General features: G+C 38.8%; 1 protein-coding gene across 4 annotated transcripts in view; it reads right to left on the bottom strand.

Moving 5' to 3' along the window:
- The window catches only part of STXBP4 (syntaxin binding protein 4), a 175,778-nt gene that overhangs the window by 132,893 nt on the left and 27,207 nt on the right, over window positions 1-15,678 (bottom strand). For all 4 annotated transcript variants that reach the window (XM_066364617.1, XM_066364616.1, XM_066364620.1 and 1 more), the window contains 2 exons: window positions 14,677-14,755; window positions 7,157-7,251 (listed from right to left, as the gene is read on the bottom strand). In XM_066364617.1, coding sequence (XP_066220714.1) covers window positions 7,157-7,251; window positions 14,677-14,755 — 174 coding nt within the window. The remainder of the gene's footprint in view (window positions 1-7,156; window positions 7,252-14,676; window positions 14,756-15,678) is intronic.

Raw genomic sequence — 15,678 nt, 5'->3', positions numbered from 1 at the left:
TTTTTTCTTTTTTTAAGTGAGAGGAGGGCAGACACAGAGACAGACACCCACATAAGCCCCGATGAAATCTACCCAGCAACTCCCATCTGGGACTGATGCTCAAATCAACTGAGCTAAACCTCAGTGCCCTGGGCCAGCGCTAGAATCAATTGAGGCACTAGCTGTGGGACGGAAGGGGAAAGAGAAGGGGGATAAGGAGGGGAAGAGAAGCCCTAACCAGGGATCAAACCCAGGACATCTGCATGCTGGGCCAGTGCTCTATCCACTGAGCAAACCATCCAGGGCCGTTTATATCAGTTTTAAAGGTCCTTCTGAACTTCTCCCCAGAGATAACAATCATACATTGAGATTAGTGTTCCCAAACATTTTATTATATAATATTTAATGTATACTAAAAACATAGATTATATGTAACAAACACGTACATGTTAAAGCAGGACAATAAAATAAAACATCCATGAATCCATTTAAAAATTATAAAACTGCCAATACAAAAATTTCCATACTATATTTTAAAATGGTTTGTCACATACATTTACCCCTAACATGGTATTTTATTCTGATGGTTTTTAGCTTCATAAAAATGCTCTAGATTGTCGTCTGAAACTTGCTTTTCTCCTGCATTCATCCATGTGGTTATATGCTATTATAATATTAATGCATTCAATTTTACTGACAAATATAATATTTAATTAGATCAACATGCCATAATTTATTCATCCTCCTGTAGATAGATGGGCAATGGGGTTTTCTGCTTCCCAGCAATCCTGCAATTAACCGTTTGAGTAGTGAGTTTTTTGTTAACCCTCTGAGTGAGAACGTTCACGAATGTTCATACTATGCAAGGCTTCACATATCTGTACATATCTACTACAGCACGTGGGTAAAAATTCCTGTAGGGTAAACACCTAGGAGTAGAATTGGTGGGTCTTTTCCTGATTGATTTGTAAAGTTCTTTACATACTTAGCATTTTATAGGATATGTGCATTACAAATGTTTTCTCCTAATTTTTGGCGTAACTTCTCACTTTTTAGTATTCTCTTCCTATGGTTTTTAATATTCTCTTCTTATTATGGAGCTTCTTTTTTTTCTGAAGCTGGAAACGGGGAGAGACAGTCAGACTCCCACATGCGCCCGACCGGGATCCACCCGGCACACCCACCAGGGGCGACGCTCTGCCCACCAGGGGGCGATGCTCTGCCCCTCCGGGGCGTCACTCTGCTGCAACCAGAGCCACTCTAGCGCCTGGGGCAGAGGCCAAGGAGCCATCCCCAGCGCCCGGGCCATCCTTGCTCCAATGGAGCCTCGGCTGCGGGAGGGGAAGAGAGAGACAGAGAGGAAGGAGGGGGGGGGGTGGAGAAGCAAATGGGCGCTTCTCCTATGTGCCCTGACCGGGAATCGAACCCAGGTCCCCCGCACGCCAGGCTGATGCTCTACCGCTGAGCCAACCGGCCAGGGCCATTATGGAGCTTCTTATGGACAATTCCCAGACATCTTTTTACACCATTACTTCATATTTTTATAAATATATATTATGAATAGTTTTTAAAATATTTTAAGGTTTGATGTTTGTAGAATATAAATGGTGCTATCTTATACATATCAATCAGTGACTGTGTTATTAATAGCAGATTTATCGCTACATAACTCACATCTCACAAAATTCACCCTGTTAGTGTACCGTTAAGTGGCTTGTAGAATATTCCCAAAGTTGTACATCAGTCACCACTAACTCTAGAAAATTTTATCACCTCCGAAAGGAAACCCCATACCCATTAGCAGCACTTCCTATTTCCCTGTCCCCCCAGCCCCAGGCAACAACTAATCTATTTCTGTATGTATGGATTTGCCCATACTGGACATTTCATACAAGGAGAATCATACCATTTGTGGCTTTTTGTGTCTGGTTTCTTTCATTTAGCTCTATGTTGTAGCATGTATCAGAACATCACTCATTAGCTGGCCCAATAATAATTCAGTGTGTGTGTGTGTGTGTGTGTGTGTGTGTGTGTGTGTGTGGATAGATAGATAGATAGATAGATAGATAGAGATATAGGTAGATATACACACATAAACAGACACATTGCATTTTGGAGTTACGAAAGATGAATCAAGAATAAAGGTTAGGCCTGACCAGGCTGTGGCGCAGTGGACAGAGCACCAGACTAGAACACAGAGGATACAGGTTCGAAACACCGAGGTTGTCGGCTTGAGTGGGGGATTGCTGGCTTGAGTGTAGGATCACAGACATGACCCCATGGTTGCTGGCTTGAGCCCAAGGTCAATGGCTTGAAGCCCAAGGTTGTTGGCTTGAGTAAGGGGTCCCTCACTCTGCTGTAGCTCCCTGGTCAAGGCACATATGAGAAAGCAATCAATGAACAACCAAGATGCTGCAACAAAGAATTGATACTTCTCGTCTCTCTCCCTTCCTGCTTATTTGTCCTTATTTGTCCCTCTCTCTCTCTGTGTCACCAAAAAATAAATCATAAATAAATAAATAAATAAAAGTTAGGAACAAGATATTATTATATAAACACTAAGTAGATAATAACAAATTAGAAACTCAGTGAGTATGAGTGAAACAGCAGATGGCTGCAAACAAAGAGAACTCGAAGAAAAATGTCCCCTAACACTAAATTCTGGGGAAGAGCAGGCATCAAAGCTGGGAAGGGGCTAATCAGAGCTAACGCATTATAAGTGCCTTGAATATTTGAAAGAAGGGTAAAGGTTCTGAGTAACTTTTATATTGATTCAGTTAAATATGAATGTCAAAAATATAAGGGAATCACTAAAACAATAGCAAGAGAAGGGTATAATTTCTAAACAAGTTGGAAAAGAAAAATAAAATGCCAAATAACCAAATAATCCAACAGAATCAAACCAATGAATAAAATAGAGGGATAAAAAGAGTAACAGAGAATACTTTTAAAACAAGATGATAAAATAAATCTAACCGCTTTATCATTAGACTAAATGTATATAACATACATGGAGCAATGGGAACTCTTACATAACAAAAGAGGGAATGGAAGTGGACAGAAACCACGTCAGAAAACCATGTGCCAATCCAAGAATCATTTTCTGAGCATAGGCGATGAGCCAACCACTTTTCTAGGAGCTGGAGACACAGAAATGAAAACTTGGCAACATCTCAAGTAAAGCTAGATGTAAACAAACTCTTTGACTTCACAATATTTTAGTAATTAACTTTTAAAAGCATGTAAATGGTAAACTCAAAGTATAGAATGCTGTTATTATCCTCTTGGGGCGAGGGAAGGTACAGGATAAGGAGAAGAACTGTCATTCTTAGCTGGGTGGAGGTTCCATGTGTTTGTTATTCTTTAAATTGTACAGGTATACTATCATTGTTTTTGTGCATAATTGATATTTTCATGGAAAGATACAAAACTAATTTTATTTTTATTTTATTTTTTCTTTTACAAAACTAATTTTTATAAAAGTAATGCAAATAAAGCACCAATCACAGATGTTACTCAATATATGGTGATTCTTATTATATGATATTAAGCAATAATAAAGTTGCAAAATGAAATTCAGTGTAAGTGTAAATTGATTTAGAACTAAACTTTATAATAGGTCAAAGTTTTTTTGAATGTAAAATTTATTCTACTCCAATATAGCATGTCAGTGAGACAAGCTCATGAATTTAAATTGGAAGTAATTTATTTCTGATGAAAGAGTAGGTTTAATAATTTATTGAGGCCCTGGCCAGTTGGCTCAGAGGTAGAGAGTCGGCCTGGGTGTGTAAGTCCAGGTTCAATTCCCAGTCAGGGAACTCATGAGAAGTGACCATCTGCTTCTCCACCCCTCCCCTTTCTTCTATCTCTTGTTCTCCCACAGCCATGGCTCCAGTGGTCTGAGCAACATTGGCCCTGGGTGCTGAGGATGGCTCCACGGCCTTGCCATGAGCACTAGAATAGCTTGGTTGCCAAGCAACAGAGCCGCAGCCCAGAAGGCAGAGCATTGCCAGGTAGAGGCTTGCCGGTGGATGCTGGTCAGGGTGCATGCAAGAGTCTATCTCTGCCTCCCCACTTCTCACTGAATAAAATAATAATAATAATAATAATAATAATAATAATTTAATCTTTTAGCCTTAAAAATGCAAATGTATTAATTGGATAAGAACTGTCCTTAACTTTTACTGGTGTCTGAAAGATGAATTTAAAAAATGCCCCTTTTACAACCAGCCAAACGAAAACCCAACGGCAAACTTTAAAAAAAAAAAAAAAAATGCCCCTTTTGTACAATATTAGTCACATTCTTCCCAATCTAATAACAAAGAATATCTCATTACTATAATCAGACATTGGGTATGCTCTGCTCACTACAGCTTTCTTCAAATGTTACAGAAATGGCAAGAGGTAAAGTAAATACCAGCGAAATGGCATCTGTATCCCAAAGCATCTTTCCCAGGAACAAAAATATAGATAGTGTATGGGTGCTTTCAAACCAATTAATAAATAGTATCTCTATTTGCTATGTTTACCACACCTACTTATAAATTCAATGTTAAAATCAAATGAGACACATAGTATTTATAAAAATACTTTGAAAAGCAGATCCCTAAATAATTATAGTGAAGTTATTTTTAAAATATCTGTATATAAAAATCATTTTCAGACTATTCACAGAAAGAGGCAATCATTTTTTCAGACAATGAATTGAAAAGTAACTAGTTCAGTGTTAGAAATCACTTTCCAGGAGTATCTGATATAAGATTGTCTACTTACACAAGAACAACAAGGAGGAGTTCAGAAAGAAATGGCATTCATACCTACGTCCTGACAGGCACTGTCCTTCATCAAATCCTAACTCCCCAGGCCTTTCTTAAAAATTGGACTGAGCAGGGCAATTAATTAATAACTACATAATCAGTCAAAACCTTTTCCTGTGAAATTTTTTACATCACTTATATTCTAGATATTACATGCAATATTTTATAGAAGATAAAAAAATAAAGATATAATTTTATTACATGTTAATTTTTTTACATTTTAAATACTTGACCACATCTTTATGTATTACTGAATAGAAAATAAGTTAAAAATGGAATGGATGAGAAAGTTTAACTTGTCTATAAAGTAGCAACTAAAACAGAAGGACCCAGATGTTATTATCTTAATAGCTAACTATCCAGAAAAGGAGAGCAACTTAAGGAAATAACTGGGTAGTGAGACACTAATTTGGATTTTAGAAAAAAATTTTATTAAGAGAAATACAGTTTCAAACTCTGAAAACAAGGAATGCTCTACTAAATATAGTCACTAAAAATATTCTGAATAAAAGCCGGGACGTTGAATAGAATGTGGGCATGTTTTGCTGTAAAATTGCTGTTTTATTTTTCTACAAAAACAATCAATTTCCTTCGGCTAAAAGGAAAACCCAAACTAGACTTCTGATTCAGCAATCAAATAATTTAGATTTGATTTAGAAGCTTTTTATATCTTTAAGAAAATTAGAGATTTAAAAATATATATTGCCCACAAAAATGTGGGGGTCAGGGACGTGCAGATACTCCAGTACTTTCAGCCTTTTGTTTAGTGCATTCTCACCAATGAAGTAAAGTTGGTTTTGCATCTTATTTGCATAATTGAACAACTTTCTTTGACTTGTCATTTGCTTTACTGATGTTCTTGTTTAATAAAAAAAAAAAAAAATCAAATGCTTTTTTCTATCGTTTCATATTCATTTTGAAATATCCCCTAGTTTTTGTGAGCAGTAGATATATCATGCACTAAAAAATTGGAAGTAAAGGAATAAAGGTTGCTAGGTGGCCCTTAGCTGGGTAAGTTTCTATTTATCCAGACAAATGGTTAGCAGTTCATCTTTAGTGTCCAGAAATGTATATTAAACCAATATCATTTAAAAAACAATAACTATTCATTTTTAGCTATTGATAGATATATTTTTAAGCCTCAAACATTTTATTTTTAAAAAATGTTAATATTAACTGATTGCAAACTTTGCCCTTAACTAGTACATTTTAATCAGAAATAAAGAGGGTACAAGTTAGCAAGAGATACTCAGGATTTTGGAAATATCAAAAGGACATCTCAAGTGTCTAATCAATCAGAAAGTTTCACTGAGCACAGACCGGGTATTCAAACAGTGGCTGGAATTCAGAGCACTGTTATGAAGAGGCTTTATCTCATTGACAAAACAAGATACAGAAAAGATAATAGGGAACTACAAAGTGACATACAGAGGTAAAAAATAAGGCAATACTGCCCTAACTATAATAGTTAGCAAAGTCTGGACAAGGGAGATGGAACTGAGTCAGAATGTGAACAATGGGCACGATTCAGATTGGCAATGCAAAGGGCGCTGCGAAAGGACCACACACAGGTACAAATGTGGGAATAAACGCACTGTGTATTCATTCTAGCTATGCATTCTCATACTCTTCTAAAATGCAAAACATTATCATCCGCAAAATACAACAGGAAAGTAGAGGCTGGGGACTTTGAACACAATACCCTTTTTTACATTAAAAAATAAAAGACATAGCCCATTTTTGCTATCAGCTCCCAAGTAACCTGACAAGAACCAGTCTTAAAATGGTTTTCTACTTTTAATTTTTCCTTTTCATCACCTTAAGTTTCTTTTCCGTAGAGACACCTGCGGTGGTTTACTCTCCCGGGATGATTTCTTTGTGCTTTAGTCTATTCTTACCATCTTAACAGCTAGTGAGCCTCTGGCTACCTTGTTCTTTAGGATTTGGTTTCCCTTCACTTTTTAAAAAATTGAACAAATGGAGTATTACCTGCATTTACTGCTATTACATATGAAGTCTACTACACTTTGTCATAATTTATTCCACACTTCGTTGGGGTCTCCATTGTAAAACACCACCTTTGTCTTATTTATACACAGAAGGGAACAGATTCATCTGAATGTCAACTGAGTGACAAAAGGTTTTATTTTGCTTTTGTACTAGAAATACAAACATGGACAACATGAACTGCCCAACTCAAACCGGAATGAATGAATTTAAATCCAAACTGCCATTCATTTAATTGCAAATAAATAACTCTTCCAGAAAGGAATGGTTCTAGTCGTTTCTCCTCTCCAAGAAGGAGGCTCCTTCCTTGCTGTTGTTTTATGGAAGAAAAATGGAAATTGCAAGCTATTTACCATTTCCAGTTTCTCTGCCTTAAGGCGAACGGAGAAATCCAGGGAAACCTTCCTTCCTTGTAGTCCACAATCATCAGTCCGGGCAGGGGCAGTGTCTAAGAGACAACAGGGTGCACATTAATTGGAAATTTAATTGGAATAGAAATTTTCATTTGACAGGATGTGTTCTGAGCTCCTGCTGTTCAAAAATAATTCTGGCTAATCAGTTGGCAGTTTTCACTTTAGTTTTCATGGTTTTTTCGTTAAATCTAAAATGTATCATACAAACCAGCTTTACTTAAGCCCTTAAAATAGATGATATAAAAAGAGTGGCCAATTATTCATTAAGTCCAATGGAAAAATATTAATTTAAAAGACAAACAAACATCCTACCGCCACTACCTTGTCATCACAATGCCTTACTAATTGTAAGATGAAAAACTTTTTTTTTTTTTCCTTTCAAAGCAAGTAATATTGTCTGAGAAATTCAAAAAAGATCATGATATTTCTTTGGCTGGCAAAAGTGGTTTTGTTATGTGAGTTCTGGAAGTATGATAGGAAAACTCACAAATGCAAATTGTTTCAAGTTTACACATAAACTATAATAGACTTGCAACTTCTTGAACTAAAAATTCTATTTTTTGTTTTAGGGTTATGTTTCAAGTAGCATAAGTGGACTTTTCATGAGTGGAATTTATATGCCATTATTTAGTGCCTTCTCGATCTACCCTGATCATTTAGATTAATTCATTGTCCTTGTTGAATGAATAAGACAGCAGGTGACACCTGGGGCTAGGACTTGAGGCACATTATTTGTTTTAATATGCCAAAGTTTAGAAAACAAAGTCCTCTAATTCATGTCAATCCTTACATCTAAATTGTCACTATTCTAAATACACTTTTAAATGATATTTGACTAGTTCTGCATAGAAACAAGAGGAAGAGAAAAAACTTTTTAAAATGTCACATCTTTATGCAGTGTTTTAATTTTTTTTTAATTTCTCAGAGCATCTGTCTCTAAGTACAAAATGATTTGCATTCTCTTAAGAACATAAGAAGCGCATAGGAAAATAAACAGTCTTCCTCTAAACCTTTAACACATCGTTAACATTCTATGTAAAGTCTGGAATAGAACTTATGTGTGTCAAGATCATAAAAAAATGGCTACGGACTTTTAGCTTCAAATGGAACCAAATGCTGAGAAAGACAGTTTTAGTATAAAATAATTTTTATGATTTTGATAAAAGCAACAAAGTTCCCTTTGTTAGTGTGACGTTTGATTGTTGGCCATGGGATAAAATATACCATACGTACTTTTTCCTTTTTCTTTTAATCTAATGGCAGAACCAGCTTCCCATTCTCCTTGCTTGGCGCCCTGCCAATAAAACAGCTTTAATCTCTCCCTTGCAAACCTCGATGTTCAGTGTTTGGCTTTACTGGGAAACAGGTGGGGAGACCCTTGCCCGATGCAGTTCTCTTTGGTTCTCTAACATTAAGAGAAATTCTCCACCGAACCTAAAGTACGGTGTAAACAAGAAGGTGGAGGGGCGTGGCGTGAAAGACCAAACAGCAGGTAAGTCAAACTCCAGTTTTCGTTTTTAAAGCTGGGGCTTGTGAGGCTTGACAATGACGTTCAGTGTCATTGACTTATCTACAATCAAGGCACACTAACACTGGGTGGACTCAAGCTATCCTACTTACGGTCTCAGACCAAGACAAACCCTGGGCGTGCATGACTCTGTTGGAGTTCAAGTGCGCACCTGGCGAGGGGCGGAGAACGAGAGAGCTCAGGGAGAGAGGGGGAGGCTCAGGGACACGCACACCATGCACACACACCGAGGCAGACATTGTCACTTGTGTTTTCCTACATCTGAGCTTAAAACGTTGCTGTGTGACAGTGGAAATAACTCAAGATTAGCTCTTCTTTATGCTTACTTTTAAGCCAAGCAATACACTAAGAATCTAGCCAGAGATCACATAGCTAGCAGGTGACCACATCAGGGCTCTGGTCTCCTGTGACTCCCCGAGCCAGTGTTCTTAAATGCGTCATTATCCTTCGCTGTCAGTTTTCTCACCTGTAACCCAACGAGAAAAAACCAGACCAACTTACAGGAATTGTAAAGGTAAAATCAAACTCAGAAAACTACTCTGGATCTTGATACAGAGACATTGTATTTAGATAGGGGATTTAACGTAAAATTATACTAACCCTCCGTTTACTAGTATGCATCATGGCTTAACGAAATCTCACTTTCTCTCAGCCAACCTTCCCTTAAACCTTTACTGTTGGGCCGAAGCCTTGGGAGGACCTGCACGTACAGCCAGCGTGCTTCGGTGACTCGGAGCCCCGTGCCCCGAGAAGCCCCCAGAGGCAGCCTCCTCATTTGCCGGTGGCATCTCTCCATTCCAGCCTCAAACTCTGTTTATTGCTCTTCTCGAAGGGAGTGAGATTTCTCAAAGTGTGGCTTATTATTCTCTTGGGTCTTCTCTTCCTATGTCTCTTTTTAGGAGCCAAAAAGAGGGAATGTTTTATAATGGTGGAATGAATCCTATTTGGTTAATACTCTGAACTCTTCCTGGCCATTTCCCCCTGTTCCTGCTTTGCTCCAATTACAAATGCCTCAGTGCAGGAAGAGGAAGGCTCCCATTATTCTCAAGTCAAAGGAACGATTGTGTTTCTTTACTCGGTGATTCTTGACTGATTTCCTTAGTAGCGTCTTGAGCATGCTTAATTTTAAGCTCACGTACGAGCTCATGTTTTACTCAGCTGATGGCAATAGTAAATGACCCTGGGTTCTGAAATAAGAAATTTATACAGTAGAATACTTTAAAAAACATATTCAAGTATTATGTGGATTTTAGAAGTCTTAACCAGCAGTTTTATACTTTGGAATGATTTTCAGATGGGAACTGGGGTAGACTTGTCTCATTAAGTTTATTTTTGTTCAGGTTAACATTAAAACTCATTTATGCTTTTTGAATAAATGTCAGCTGGCTAAAAGAAGCTAGATGTCATGGTTAAGAATCTAATTTGGGAACAATCTATAATTAAGTACTAATAACAGATACATCATAATGTATATAAGTTACCTAGAGATAATTTAGAGTTGACTTTGGTTTTCGCCCCAGAAACTGGCCAACTATATTTATGTGTAAGTAAGAAAATGGGACTAAGTCAATGCTATTTCTATCAGAGAAAATGTTCCAGTTTAATTGTATTGTAATATGCTTTACATACAGCTCACTCACTCATCTACATTGTTCATTCAATTACTGTTCTATTACAAGCCTAGCATTGTTTCTGACAGTCGCTGATGGAAACTCACAAAAAGTGTTCCATTACTCCAGGACCCCTTTGCTCCATTCAGACCTGCCTCCCTGGGTCACCTGGCTTCGAGCTCACCCTCAGTTCTTCGCTTTTGCTCCTGGTGCTTCCCTCTTTTAAGATGAGCTCCTACCTTCATCTATCAATTGAGGTTTACCACCTCCCTCGAGATCTGAATTTTATGCGACTTCTGCCAAGAAATTTCGCATAGTGTGGCAAATCCACAACTGTGTACCAGTTTTAGGGTCGGGGGCAAGATGTAAAAATGAATTAAAGCAGAGGTCTCAAACTCACGGCCCGCGGGCCGCATGCGGTCCGCCGAACAATTTTGTGCGGCCCGCAGACTAATCCACGAAGTTCAAAATATTTTGGATAAAATTAAGTAAGCCCGTGGATTAGTCTGCGGGCTGCACAAAATTGTTCGGCGGACTGCATGCGGCCCGCGGGCTGTGAGTTTGAGACCCCTGAATTAAAGGATGAAAAAGCTTCTACTTCTGCTCTAAGAACATGCATGCCCTGGAATATCTGAGCTACATTCTAATCTTCAGATTTTGTAATATTAATAATAATAACAATAACAGCAACAGTTGCTGCCCTTGCACTATGCACCAATTACAATGGGAACGACACACATCATCTTGTCTGATACTATAACAATCCCACGAGGCAACTGCTTCAATGTTACACAACTAGTAAGCCGGGAGCAGAGATCTGAACCTCGAAGTGAGACAGGGGAGGGTGACACTGGACTCCACCTTGATGAAAGAACTCCATCATAGAGGCCTGACTGTAAGTCCCTGCTTTCAATAACCGTATCCTTAAAGGAAAGGATGTACGCTGACAATATCCTTCTTAACATCATGATCTGCAACATAGTTGTTCTGTCAATGAAATGGCAACCAGAATATTTGTGCTATTGTTATTTTACAGGCCCTTTGTGTGGTCCACTGAAATGGAAAATACCCTGTGACTACCCCGGGATCAAGCGCCACCAATGATGACAATGACGATGGTGGCAGAGTTGACCTCATCCTCATTCCCAAGCTTCCCACCCACCCACGAGCCCTGCGTAAGCCATCCACAGGAATCCCTCGAGAGCTCAACTTCTCTTTATTGGTCGACCCCCCCGTGCACAAGCTCTGTTTTGATAACCTGTCTGCTTCATCTTTTTTTTTTTTTTTTTTACAGAGACAGAGAGAGAGTCAGAGGGAGGGATAGACAAGGACAGTCAGACAAGAACAGAGAGAGATGAGAAGCATCAATCATTAATTTTTCGTTGCGACACCTTAGTTCACTGATTGCTTTCTCATATGTGCTTGACCGCGGGCCTTCAGCAGACCGAGTGACCTCTTGCTCAAGCCACGAACCTTGGGTCCAAGCTGGTGAGCTTTTGCTCAAACCAGATGAGCCTGTGTTCAAGCTGGCAACCTTGGGGTCTTGAACCTGGGTCCTCCGCATCCCAGTCCGATGCTCTATCCACTGTGCCACCGCCTGGTCAGGCGGTCTGCCTCATCTTGTATGCAGTTCAGTGCTCTTCTCTATGACAACACTCAGGAACCTGGCATTTAAGGTCCAGTAACACAAGTTTCCATTCAGATCCTGGTGACTGACCACTGTGCTTCCCTACACCAGTCAGGCACGTCCACTTTCTTTCCTCAGACCACCCTGTTCACACAGGAGCGTACTGAGTGCTCCTTACGGTACTAAGCCACCCGCCCTGCTCTAGTTAGCACAGAACACTGCACATAGTAGTTACTCAATAAAATAACCACATACACAAACACACACACACACACACACACACACACACACACACACTTCTTTTTCTAACTGAATAATGGAGATTTTTTAACCTCGTGTTTTCTTTCATAGCATCTTATTAACTATCTCACAGAGAATATCATCATTCTTTCAGAATTCCTACTGAACAATGCCTTCTGCGATTATAACATACTCAGTAAATGTTCAATAAATAAGCAAAGGCTCAAAGAGGCATTGGGCAGTTTCATTACTTTCAAAATTAAAGACATGTTACATAAATGTTTCCTCACTATCGTTTGCTTCCTTTATCTTTTTTTTTTCTTATATGGGGTCACAGTTTAAAACAAAAAAATAATAATATCAAGAAAATGGAAATTAATTATGTAATAGAAATAAACTGATACAATTTTTAAGCATCAACAAATCTCACTCAGTAAAAAGGCATATTATGTATGGCTAAGACCGCTATAGCAGTACTTGTAAGCACTGCTCCAAATCAGAGGAAATGAGTGTGAAATCTACTACAAATTCCTGAGAAGATGGTAGCTATGTGCAATGGTCTGGATGTTTGCGCCCTTGTAAAATTCACATTGAAATACTAACCACCAAGGTGATGGTGCTAGGAGGCGGGGCCTGTGGGAGGGGCTAAGGTCATGAGAAGGAGCCCTCATGAATGGGATTCCTGCTCTTATAAAAGAGACCCCACTGCCTGACCAGGCGGTGGCACAGTGGATAGAGCGTTGGACTGGGACACGGAGGACCTAGGTTTGAGACCCCGAGGTTGCCAGCTTGAGCGCGGGCTCATCTGGTTTGAGCAAAGCTCACCAGCCTGGACCCAAGGTCACTGGCTTGAGCAAGGGGTTACTCCGTCTGCTGAAGGCTCACGGTCAAGGCACATATGAGAAAGCAATCAATGAACAACTAAGGTGTCGCAACAAAAAACTGATGATTGATGCTTTTCATCTTTCTCTGTTCCTGTCTGTCTGTCCCTGTCTATCCCTCTCTTTGACTCTTTCTCTGTCTCTGTAAAAAAAAAAAAAAAAGACTGCACAGTGTTCCTTAGCCCCCTCTACCACCTGAGAACATAATGAAGAGCCTGCAGCCGGATAAAGGCCCCCCCCACCTGGACCATGCTGGCCCCAGGACCCTGCACTTTCAGTCTCCAGAAGTGGGAGAAATAATATTGTTTATAAGCTGCCCAGTCAGTGGTATTTTGTTAGAGTCACCGAACAGACTAGATCAGTGGTCCCCAACCTTTTCTGGGCCATGGACCAGTTTAATGTCAGAAAATATTTTCACGGACTGGCCTTTAGGGTGGGACGGATAAATGTATCACGTGACCGAGACAAGCGTCAAGAGTGAGTCTTAGACGAATGTAACAGAGGGAATCTGGTCATTTTTAAAAAATAAAACATCATTCAGACTTAAATATAAATAAAACAGAAATAATGTAAGTTATTTATTATTTCTCTGCAGACCAGTACCAAATGGCCCATGGACCGGTACCGGTCTGCGGCCCGGGGGTTGGGGACCACTGGACTAGGTCACTATGTAATTTATACTAACTCTTCCTTATTTTGTAATTCTAATCTAAATAATGTTATTAAAAATTGAAATAGGTTACACTCTGCACTATAATTCAGACATATGTAAGTAATTTTTCTTTTCTATAAGTACAGGGTAAGGCAAAAGTAGGTTTATAGTTGTGAGTATGCAAAACAGAATTTACTCTTGTATTACTATGATTTATTAATTATTGTACTATTTTCCACATGAACAGCTATAAACATTCTTTGGCTCTGCCCTGTATAGGTTTTATGACTGTCGCGTTTAACTTTTGGAGATAATTTACGAGGAGGAATTTTTTCTTCATATCTGAGCCAATGTTCACTTTACAACCTGATAAAACATCTTTTTTCTTATAGGTAACTTATACAATCTTTTATTATTTTAAACAGTCAGTAAATCATTTCATGATCATTAACTACAGTAACATTGAATTCACAATACTAACATTCTAATTTATATCTATATACTCTCTTCTCCCCCCAAATAAAATATTTCCTAAGCTATGCTTTCTTCCATTAATTCTCTGAAAGGTACATTTAATATACCTCACTAGCATTTCACTGAAAGGGCAAGGCAACCTAATCTTGATTTATAAAAGAGTTTTCATTACTTGGTTTCAACAGTTCGTTGATTATTACAGCTTCATAGACACTGTTATGATAATGCATCTTTGAAAATTTCAACCCTTTGTTCAGGAAAATTTCCAATAAAAGTCATAATCTAACAGGGACCACTGCACAATGCATTCATTTTGCTCTTTTATTCACTGAAGGAAAAAAGACTTAATGCATCCTTCTTTAAAGTCTATTAAGTCACATTATGTACTCCTCACTGAGAGAGGGTAATTGGAAAAATAACAGGAAAGCGGAATTAAATGCGCATTTACCTGTGTTACACGTATCCGTAGGGCTGTGGTCGAAAGATGTAATTGGAGTCTGTTCTGTTTTCTTGCATCCAGTTTTTAACTATGAAAGAAAACGAGGAACATGAAATGTCATTTTCTAAAGTAGGTCAAAGACCAGACTCATGTTAACATAAAAAGAATAGTTCAAGCGATTAAAGCAATAGTCCAAAAAATATAAAGACCTCTAAAAATTTGGTATATTCATCTTCAAACAAAGCAATTCAGAATTAAAGGTAACAACTGCTTTCAGCTCTCCCATCCGAGGACAATAAAACATAAGGTCATGTACCTGGTCTTTGAAAACGTTAATTATAACCCCTGATGAAAAAGTATGAGGGGGCTGACAGGAAATCTTATACCCTCTATGATTAGTATGTACCTCTAACAAATGATATTTCACTGACTGAAGGCCTTCTTGAGCTTCCCATTTTACTTGATAGCTAACAAAATTTTAAAGAACATACACTATATTTGTAACTGATTTATTAGGGTACTGTAGCAACTGGTTATTAATTGTACTGATTTGGATGTGGAAGCTCCCCCTTCCGCTGGCGTCTCCGAGGGTGAATGAGCTTGTAGCACACACACGTGAGGAACAATGTCCACCCACCCCTGGAGGGTTAAGATGAGCCTCACCACGTGGGAAAGAGGCTCAGGACCAGGAAGAAACACCCCCTGTCTTCGATCGAGCAGAAAACAAACCACAATGAATTGAACCCTATCAAAGACTGTCTTAAAATAAATATGACATCCTTACCTTAGTGTTCTTTAAAATTCCTATTGATTGATTTTAGCAAGAGAGGAAGGGAGAGGCAGAGAGAGAGAGACAGGAACACTGATCTGTGTCTGTATGAGCCCTGACCGGGGATCGAACCTGCAACCTCTGCGCTAGGGACAATGCTCTAACAGATTGGGCTGTCCGGCCAGGGCACTAACATAGCTTTGGGAGATTTCTAGGTGTATCTTTGTGATGCCATTCCTGAT

This window comes from Saccopteryx leptura, chromosome 2, assembly GCF_036850995.1.
Source record: "Saccopteryx leptura isolate mSacLep1 chromosome 2, mSacLep1_pri_phased_curated, whole genome shotgun sequence".
Lineage (NCBI taxonomy): Eukaryota > Metazoa > Chordata > Mammalia > Chiroptera > Emballonuridae > Saccopteryx > Saccopteryx leptura.
This window is presented reverse-complemented; position numbering and strand designations above follow the sequence as displayed.